This window comes from Hippocampus zosterae, chromosome 2 (assembly GCF_025434085.1).
Source record: "Hippocampus zosterae strain Florida chromosome 2, ASM2543408v3, whole genome shotgun sequence".
In the NCBI taxonomy this organism is placed as follows: domain Eukaryota; kingdom Metazoa; phylum Chordata; class Actinopteri; order Syngnathiformes; family Syngnathidae; genus Hippocampus; species Hippocampus zosterae.
The window spans coordinates 40,001,014-40,011,247 of NC_067452.1; the positions used below are offsets into that span (position 1 = coordinate 40,001,014).

Genomic DNA, 10,234 nt, shown 5'->3' on the forward strand with positions numbered 1-10,234 from the left:
TGGCAGCAAAGAAAAAGAGGAAGAAAACGCGCACGAAGATGCAAGTGCTGATGCTGCGAGGAAGAGGATGATGAAGTCGAACAAAGAGAAGGCTGTCGGTGTATTTGGGGGCATAAAACGCGTCTTTTGGCTTCCAACCAAGTGATGGTGAGTCTTGTGACGGTCAAGTAGAAAGAAACACGACGCAAATGGCGGTGGCTCCGCGTAATGCATTCTTCGATGCGAAATTGTTTATCGTTCTTCACATTATCCATCTTCACCCGGGGTAGCACGTCGTCGGTATGTGCCGATACATGTGGAAAAGAGACACCGGCTAAGGTCGAAGTACCGATTTAACCAATTCGTTTCGCTCAAAGTACGTTTCAGTGTAAAAAAAAAGTCAAAACGATTCATTTTTTCCATCTATCAGTTACACGGCCATTGTTTGTTTATTGTTTATTGAACATAAAACATATACAGTAATAACTTGACAGAAAATAAGGTAGATAAAAAAATAAAAAGAAAGAAATCAGTCTTCATTCAACACAGTTATTATGTTCAAGGGAGTAGGATGAAGTAAAAAACTTATCTAGTCCTACCCCGTTATGTGTTTATATCTACTAAATCATTTTTATATCAATCAGAAAAGAAAAAGTACGAAGAAGTCTCCATTAAGGCTCATACTTTACCCTTAACCGTGATATTTTTACAACTTTTGGTTGTCATAATGTTTGTAAACAATGCACCATGTCACTTCTGTTAGACATTTGTCATTGGTTCGTCTACACCTGGGCTGACAAACTCTTTGTAGTTCAGGGCAGGGTCACGTAAAAGATGTCACTTGGTAAAATCACAGCATCATTCATATGACTAACACCAAGTAGGTGGTTTCCCCTTTGTTTTCACGGAATTCCCAGAGCATGCATGAAGTGAGGGGAAACTACATTTCATGATGCGTCCTTTGGCAAAACATAAGATAAGATTATATTTATAAGATAAGAAAAACGTGATCTGTCTCACAATGGAGAAATCCCCAATTTACAGCAGCACAATTATGAAAGGGAGAAACACAAGAACAAAAGTATATAAAGAAAGATAAGTGATGAAATATAAAGATAAGCATATTAAAAATGGGTGAGCGGGGCTGAGTCCAGATTTTCAGGTCTGTCCATTCAGTAGCCTAACAGCAGTTTTGAAGACCACGCTCAGATTGACTTCTGTCTATCACCTACACGTGCGCTTTAATACTGATCACAGTGATTTCTTAATATAGAGGGACACGACCTAAACAATAAAAGAATAAAAATGAGTTTTAAGAAGGGGCAGCAAGGGGCCTTGCCCACCGTGAGAGACAGAGACAGAGAGAGAGAGAGACTGTCGATAATTTCTTCATCAACTGTATGCCCCTTGTTCTCTATCATTTTCAACTCAAGTTTTAATTAGAGGTTATTTGTCAAATGATTGCTAAGAAAAAAAAATCATTTTAAAGCTCAGGAATGACGTGTCTGTTTGTCTTATAGGCGGACGAGGCGTCAGTTCTTCAACCTGACGATGATGACGAAGCAGTCGATGTTAGCATGGAAACACCGAAGGGGCCCGTCTACTGCGTCTGCAGGAGACCTGACATCAACTGCTTCATGATGTAATCCACCACACTGTCCAAATGATTCACAGCTGTAGCGCGCGCTAGCTACCTCTGCAACGCACGTAACATATGTGGAGCAGCTGAAGCTCATGTGACACTTGCATCGTACGTCGACACCTTCAGTACGCGCATTGACACTTGTAGCGCACTTGTAACGCTTGGAGCTAATGTCACACCTTGGGCACACATTCACATGTAAAAAAAAAAAAACGTAGCGCACGTTCGCAATGTCGCACCGGTATGATACGTGTTCATCGTCATAACACACACGTTACGCATCTCAACTCAACTCAAGGAGTACTTTCAATCAACCGCCGCTGGAGACCGACTGCCGTCGATCTTCAAATCTGAAATGGAAAAAAAAAGAGGCAGCGATAAAGCAACACAGCGCGTGCTGTCTTGATTGCCGCTGCTCTCAAAAAACACTTGTTGAGCACTGGACCGACCGTACGTCGACCGAAACACCATGTTCGTTGTCGTCCAATTAGAGGTTGCGACAGCTGCGCCGAGTGGTTCCACGGGAGCTGCGTGGGCGTGTCAGAGAAGGCAGCCAAAACCATCCGAGTGTGGTTCTGTCCCACTTGTCGAGGTGACTGGCCTTTTTGCACTTCAATCCTAAACACGCACACGCACACACACGCACACACACATTCCGCCAAAATGTCCTCACTTCATCAAAATGTCCTCACTCTGTTGGTTAAAAACTCATGCCAGTCCTCACAATGTCATGAGTACAAGAACACATACACACACACATTCCGCCAAAATGTCCTCTCTTCGTCAAAATGTCCTCACTTTGTTCGTTAAAAACTCATGCCAATCCTCACAATGTCATCAGTACAGGAACACACGCACACACACATTCCGCCAAAATGTCCTCACTTCGTCAAAATGTCCTCACTTTGTTCGTTAAAAACTCATGCCGGTCCTCACAATGTCATGAGTACAAGAACAAACACACACACACGTTCTGCCAAAATGTCCTCACTTCGTCAAAATGTCCTCACTTTGTTGGTTAAGAACTCATGCCGGTCCTCACAATGTCATGAGTACAAGAACAAACACACACACGTTCTGCCAAAATGTCCTCACTTCGTCAAAATGTCCTCACTTTGTTGGTTGAGAACTCATGCCGGTCCTCACAATCTCATGCGTACAAGAACAAACACACACACACGTTCTGCCAAAATGTCCTCACTTCGTCAAAATGTCCTCACTTTGTTGGTTAAGAACTCATGCCGGTCCTCACAATGTCATGAGTACAGGAACAAACACACACACACGTTCTGCCAAAATGTCCTCACTTCGTCAAAATGTCCTCACTTTGTTGGTTGAGAACTCATGCCGGTCCTCACAAAGTCATGAGTACAAGAACACGCACACACACACACGCGTCTTCATGTGCGTAATGTGACAGCGCTGCCATTAAATGGCGTTGTCAAGAGCGCATGTGGTCTGTTTAACTCTCGTCGGTCTCAGAAGGTGACCCGTCTCTGGAAATTAAGTATCGTCAGAAGAAGACAAAGGAGGAAGAGCCCGAGGAGGACGGCAGCTCACCCTTTCAGTCCATGAGTGATGGCCGACGTAGCTCACAGGTGACTCGGCAAGCAAGAACCGGCGCGTCGTCGACAAAAGCTCACGAGTAGTTTGTTTGTTTGTTTTTTTCTGCCTTTGCCCGCGTCGCGTAGCAAATCAAACGCTCCGCTCGCATGTGCGGCGAGTGCGAGGCCTGTTTGAGGACGCAGGACTGCGCCACCTGCGATTTCTGCCAAGACATGAAGAAGTTTGGAGGACCCAACAAGATCCGGCAGAAGTGTCGACTGAGGCAGTGCCAGTTCCGCGCACGGGTGAGCGACGGCGACGTGGACGCGGGGAGCGCCCGTGGCGCATGCGCGTCTCAGGCGTCGGCGCGCGCGGGGCGTCGCACCCTCGTCGTTGTGTACCCGCCACGCCCGTAGCACGCGAAATAAAGTGAGTTTTTTGCAAAAGATGTGGCATGTTCCTGGTGTGGAGCAGAAGATGCTTCGCGTCAAAGAAGAGGAGTTGAGTCGACGCCGCGCCAGGGGGCGACGGGAGCGCCGCCGGCAAGACGGCGGCCATCTTACGGAGGACGAAGACGAGGACGACGTGTTCAGTGAAAGCGAGCTGGAGCTCTTCCAGCAGTACAAAGCTGCCGGATTCGACGACCTCGTCAGTGGATGTGGGGGGGGGGGTTCCCCGCCGGCGCTTCCTCCCGTGACGCGTCTTTCTGCTGCAGATGTGGCACAGCGAAGAGGCGGAGGAAGAAGAGGAGGACGAGGACGAAGAGGAGGAGGAGTCACTCCGAAAGAAGGCGGTGAAGGTGAAACATGTGAAGAGACGCGAGAAGAAGCCAGAGAAGAAGGCGAGTAGCACGGCTGATCCTTTTCCAGTTTGCGGGACTCGCCGATCAGAAAAGTCGCAGTCGCCGCCATGCATTTCCAAATGTCGAATTCTGAAGTGGTCGACGTATTCCATTTGCATATAATAAGAACACAAACGACAACAATATACATCGTTTATGGTCAATGAAATATGTCAATCTGCTGACAAACAGCTTCTTATTTCATCCCATGGTTCTGTCTTTGAGGTCATAAATTCTCCTCTCTTGACTCGGCTTGCAATGATGCAAGGCTTCCTCAAAGTCGACTTATCATCGCAAAAAAAAAATTTTTTTAAACGATCCAACTTGAGCTGCTTCCTTTGTGCTACCTCCGCAATCAACTTTGGCGACACTTGTTTGAACGTTACGCAACTCTGCTTTCCCGCGAGGCAAAGGCCGATATCTCGCTAATCTCGTCTCGCGAGATCCAAACAACAATGGCGGCCGTTGTTAAACTGCGCCACTGCATCGCTGGAAAAAAATATATTTTTACCACATTTTTTTTTTTTGGGCTGCAAAATCTGCTTGCGTCCCAAAAACACACATTATTTAGAATTTTTTATTCAACTCATTCATTCATCTTCCGAGCCGCTTGATCCTCACTAGGGTCGCGGGGGGTGCTGGAGCCTATCCCAGCCGTCTTTGGGCAGTAGGCGGGGGACACCCTGAATCGGTTGCCAGCCAATCGCAGGGCACACAGAAACAAACAACCATTTGCACTCACACTCACACCGAGGGACAATTTAGAGTGTTTAATCAGCCTGCCATGCATATTTTTGGAATGTGGGAGGAAACCGGAGCACCCGGAGAAAACCCACGCAGGCCCGGGGAGAACATGCAAACTCCACACAGGGAGGCCGGAGCTGGAATCGAACCCGGTTCCTCTGCACTGTGAAGCCGACGTGCTAACCACTGGACTACCGGGCCGCTAGAATTTTTTATTTTGTCATTTTACGTTCACTTTTCTTTTGATGGTGGCGCGGACACCCGCGGCGGCTCCTCTCTTGTTTTCTGTTGTCTCCAGAGGGAAGACATTTCATCCGCCGCCATATGTTGCGCATTTGACGATAAAGTTGTACTTGATATGGAACAGCTGTGGCGCACGGGTCATCGCCGCCGCACGCGAGGCACCGCGTGTGACCGACGATGCCTTTGGTCCACAGAAATCCCTCTCCGCCTCCAAAGAGGAGGCGCGGCGTCACAAGGCCAAGCAGCGACACAGGGGACGCGTACGGCACAGCGAAAGAAGAGGTGGAGGGGGCTGCGGGGGAGGAGGAGGCGGAGCTGGAGCGGCGGCAGAGGCTGACGCAAAGGAGCTCGGCAGTCCCCTGCGCCAGTGTCTCGGGCCGGGCTGCGTCCGAGCGGCCAGAGCCTCCTCCAAGTACTGTTCCGACAACTGTGGCAAGAAGCTCGCAGCCAAGTGAGTCGAATCCAAAGTAACAAACAAACATCATGACGGAAACTAAAAACTCTCAAAAACAAAAAAGAGGAACAAAACAGGACTGAAGCGAAAACATAACAATGAGCTAAACATGACAGTAGCAAGAAGCAACAACGAGAATCCTTTTCTACACTAATGACCAACAGGTGTGCAGCTGCAGGAAGAGCCCTACAGTGCCACCCGGTGGTCACAAAGCCAATCATGACACATACACTCAGCCGTCTGCACGATAGCACAACGCGCGACGTCACCGCCGTATTAAACATGGATAGACGCCATGATGTCATCCGTCACTTATCGCGGTTCACGGGGGCCCGGGACCCATAAGTGAAAAAAAACGCCAAGGAGGGGTCCTCTCCCCCCACAACCGCCTAGAATTTTTTTGGTGTCAGTGTATGTGAGTACCGGCATGTTTAAAATATGTCAACAGTGATTCTACTGGAGACAAAGTCCAGAGCGGTGCACGTTATTGACTTGAATCTCAAATTCTAAAACCTTAGACAGTGATTAGCGTGGCCTTCTGAGTGAGGCGAAAAAACGTCGCCTCCGTTTGCTCTGACTGCATAGCCGCCGTTAGCCTCCAGCTAGCTCATGGCCCCGCGTGGCCCATGTGCTTATGGTTAGCGAATGACATGATGAGCAACAGGTGCGATGCTGAAGAAGAAGCACCAAAGCACCGTTTCATAGTTCACCACAGCGAACTATGAAACGGCACCAAATCCAATCCAAAGAAAACAATTTCAGGAAATGAACAAAACCGACCACGTCCACGATCGCACCCAAACTCCGATCGCGGCGATCGTAATGGGACATCCCTTACGTTTTGCTAACGTATGTCCGCGTACAAGACGCCGCGCTTCTCTGCAACCCGTACGAGTTTGTGCGGTTCCGTTCGAAGAGATTGACCGGAGCTTTGTCGCGCGCAGTCGCATCTACGAGATCGTCCCTCAGAGGATCCAGCAGTGGCAGCAGAGCCCCTGCGTGGCCGAGGAGATGGGCCGCAGGCAGCTGGAGCGCATCAGGAAGGAGCAGCAGGCCGCCAGGCTGCGCCTCACTCTGATGGAAAAGCGCTTCCACGAGCTGGAGGGCATCATCGCCAACTCCAAACTCAACCAGGTGCAGCACGACGAGGAGGTACGCAAAAAAACGGAACCGGCGAATGCCCGAAATGATGATTCTTGGCTTGGATGAATGTCGGGCTGGGCGATCTGGCCCGAAAAGCCGATCGCCATGGAACTCCTTTCCGATCGCTCCGTCTCCGTCCTTGTATTGAATGTGAGGATGCTGATCATTTTTTTTCCTCTTCAAAATAAGAGCCCGGCAACCCAGCAACACAAAAATAGCCACGATCATCAAATAAAAGGATAATCGTCAAAACTTGACGAATCCTCGAGAGACATCCAAGGGGCGGGGCCTGCTTCCTGATTTTTATTTATTTTATTATTATTATTATTTTTTTTGGTCATCAATATGATATTGAAGTCGGCCCGGTAGTCCAGTGGTTAGCACGTGGGCTTCACAGTGCAGAGGTACCAGGTTCGATTCCAGCTGCGGCCTCCCTGTGTGGAGTTTGCATGTTCTCCCCGGGCCTGCGTGGGTTTTCTCCGGGTGCTCCGGTTTCCTCCCACATTCCAAAAAAAAACATGCATGGCAGGCTGATTGGACGCTCTAAATTGTCCCTAGGTGTGAGTGTGAGTGCGAATGGTTGTTCGTCTCTGTGTGCCGTGCGATTGGCTGGCAACCGATTCAGGGTGTCCCCCGCCTACTGCCCGAAGACAGCTGGGATAGGCTCCAGCACCCCCCGCGACCCTAGTGAGGATCAAGCGGCTCGGAAGATGAATGAATGAATGAATGAATGAATGAATGAATATGATATTGAGTGCAATGTCCATTGATATTGATTAGCCGTCTATCGGGCGATGTATGGAAACCAGATTATTGCCCCGCCTGAGTAGAACTTGAGAATGGCAATGCTTTGGCTTGGGGAAAGGACAAACAAGGATGCAAGATAAGATAAGATAAGATCTCCTTTATTTGTCCCACACTGGGGAAATTTACAGCCTCCAGCAGCAAGAATGTAGGTAGAAAGAAGAAAAAAAACAACAACCACCATTCAATTAAGTGCAATATCAACACAAAATGGATAAATGGCAGTGCTATTTACAATTGTCTTTCACATCATTTAATTATTATTATTATTATTATTATTATTTATTATTCTTAACGGCAAGCGAATGAACAGCCGCGGCGCTTGTTTGTGCGTGCCCAAGGCCAACGAAGGCGACGGCGACGACACCGACCTTCAGATTTTCTGCGTATCCTGCAGCCATCCGATCAACCCCAAGGTAGCGCTGAGACACATGGAAAGGTGCTACGCAAAGGTCGGTATGAGCCGCCACCCCCCCCCCCCCCCCGCCCGCCGCCGTCGTGGATTTTGCCCTCCCCGACCACGATTGCACTTGTTGTCCCCGCAGTACGAAAGTCAGACGTCCTTTGGATCCATGTACCCCACGCGGATCGAAGGGTGAGCCCGCCCGTCTGTCTTCATGTTAGCTTATGGAACACCTGCGGCACGCGTTTCACACCCGAAATACCATAAATCGCAACATTCATGAAATTAAATCAAAATGAAAGTGCTTTTAAAAAAAACACAACGAACTGAAGCTCCATATTAAAATATGGCACCCCCCCCGTCTCTGACACAGAGCCACGCGCCTGTTCTGTGACGTCTACAACCCTCAGAGCAAAACCTACTGCAAGCGGCTCCAGGTCTTGTGTCCGGAACATTCCAGGGATCCAAAGGTTTGATTCGCTTTTCAATTTCGTCGTTACACCCCCCCCCCCACCACCACCACCTCTCACCCCCCACAGAAAACGTTAAAAAAAAAACAAAGACAAATTTTTAGTTTGCTTTTTGTCCACCAGGTGGCAGCAGACGAGGTGTGCGGCTGCCCTCTGGTGAAAGATGTTTTCGAACCCACCGGCGAGTTCTGTCGGGTGTCCAAGAGGAAGTGCAACAAGCACTACTGCTGGGAGAAACTGCGGCGCGCCGAGGTGGACCTGGAGAGAGTCCGAGTGGTAGGTCAAGCTCCCCGCCGGGGCTCTCGGCCAGGCTCGCGGTGCCATCTTGCAACACTTACAAGGCTCCGCCTCTTTGTGTCTTTGGATGGGACAGCGGCGCAGTTTGATACAGTCCGGAGAACAAAAATGGCGGGGGGGACCAAGTGCTGTCAACTTGCTAAAATCTGCTCCAAAATGTCAAATTGTCATGAATGCCATTTTGCAATCGATTTGTGACCCTGTTTACGCCCACTTGAACAAGAATTGAACAAACAAATGGTTGACTTGAGTCACTTCAAAACTACTGAGCCCTCACTAGGTGGCGTACAAGTAAGAATACGATGAGATTCTCAACTCGACTGTATTTCATTCGATATCTCGATGAGTTTGGCACCGTTGGAGTACACCGTGTGTACTTGGACGCGACTGAGTACTTTTGCCATCTCTGCTTCCGCATGTTTGCGTCGCCAAGTGGTACAAACTGGACGAGCTGTTTGAGCAAGAGAGGAACCTGCGCGCCGCCATGACTAACCGGGCGGGTCTGCTGGCTCTCATGCTGCACCAAACCATCCAGCACGACCCGGTGACCACAGACCTGCGTTCCGCCAAAGACCGCTAACACCAAGAACAACAACTCCTCGCAACGTGGTTCATTTTTAAAGCAATCGGCTAACCCTTTGCAAGGGTTTTGAGTGCATGCATTCCTTTTCTATTTTTCTATTTTCATTGTTTTATTGTGGCTTTCTATGTTGTTCTTATTGAGGCTTACCGAGGCCGCAGAAGGGGTTGCAATGTTTGGGTAACTTTCATCAAGATAACGATGGTTTTGTCGTAAGCAGCAGAGATGTGCTCCTCGAGCCGGTCCTTGGCCTCGAGGACCGGTTCCAGGACCGAGGGGCGGTCCTTGGTCCTCTGTCTTGGAGTCAAGTCCTTGGTCCTTGGCCTTGGATTGCCGGTTCTCGGACACAATGAGGCATTAGAGCCTCGAATCACTTGTATAAGGACTGCCTAAAAACACGAACAAATCTAATAAATTCCATCCAAGGAAACCCATATTGAAGGTTTGACTCTGTCGCTTTAAAAGGGGCGGGTCTGCCACTGACAGGTAACAGTGGGCGCAACATATAAAGAGCGGCATCACAGTAAGTTTCAATCACGCGGTGTTGCGTTCGCGTTCGGCATTTTAAATGGCGTGTAAAGGCTTTCTGTAATAGTGGTGTCTTTTATTTAGTTCTTTTTGCACAGTCGTCACGTTTGTGCGGTCGCACTAGAATGTTTGTTTGACCCAAGTCATTTGCGTTACAGCTGTAGTCAATAATGTCGACAGTTCACTTCCGGGTTTGGCCGTTGGGAAAGACCATGTATAGTAAGGCGTTTTTAGCCGAAAAAAATGACCATGTATAGTAAGGTGTTTTTAGCCGAAAAAAAACGGCCATGTATAGTAAGGCATTTTTAGCCGAAAAAAAACCAACCATGTATAGTAAGGCGTTTTTAGCCGAAAAAAACGACCATGTATAGTAAAGCGTTTTTGATTAAAAAAACGACCATGTATAGTAAGGCGTTTTTCAGCCGAAAAACGACCATGTATAGTAAGGCGTTTTTAGCCGAAAAAAACCGACCATGTATAGTAAGGCGTTTTTAGCCGAAAAAAACGACCATGTATAGTAAGGTGTTTTTAGTACCCCAAAAAACGACCATGTTTAGTAAG

At 48.5% G+C, this 10,234-nt stretch overlaps 1 protein-coding gene across 3 annotated transcripts; it reads left to right on the plus strand.

Moving 5' to 3' along the window:
• Positions 1-2: 2 nt before the first annotated feature.
• On the plus strand, positions 3-9,559 carry cxxc1a (CXXC finger protein 1a). 3 transcript variants are annotated; one of them, XM_052057046.1, is made up of 14 exons: positions 3-147; positions 1,500-1,621; positions 2,113-2,213; positions 3,107-3,219; positions 3,313-3,471; positions 3,614-3,814; positions 3,882-4,007; positions 5,189-5,445; positions 6,393-6,600; positions 7,737-7,847; positions 7,941-7,990; positions 8,172-8,268; positions 8,392-8,544; positions 8,999-9,559. In XM_052057046.1, exons 1-14 carry the CDS (start codon positions 145-147, stop codon positions 9,143-9,145), a joined length of 1,848 nt encoding a protein of 615 aa, XP_051913006.1. In that variant the 5' UTR covers positions 3-144; the 3' UTR covers positions 9,146-9,559. The 3 variants fall into 3 exon arrangements, with proteins under 3 accessions (XP_051913006.1, XP_051913005.1, XP_051913007.1); XM_052057045.1 differs by having other exon boundaries at positions 3,104-3,219; positions 8,999-9,558; XM_052057047.1 differs by having other exon boundaries at positions 3,104-3,219; positions 3,641-3,814; positions 8,999-9,557.
• The last annotated feature ends 675 nt before the right edge of the window (positions 9,560-10,234 follow it).

Bases quoted from the DNA above. Each gene is read 5' to 3' on its own strand.
- cxxc1a (XM_052057045.1), top strand. The intron at 2,214-3,103 runs GTGACTGGCCTT...CGTCGGTCTCAG, and splicing joins GTTCTGTCCCACTTGTCGAG to AAGGTGACCCGTCTCTGGAA. The intron at 7,848-7,940 runs GTCGGTATGAGC...TTGTCCCCGCAG, and splicing joins TGGAAAGGTGCTACGCAAAG to TACGAAAGTCAGACGTCCTT.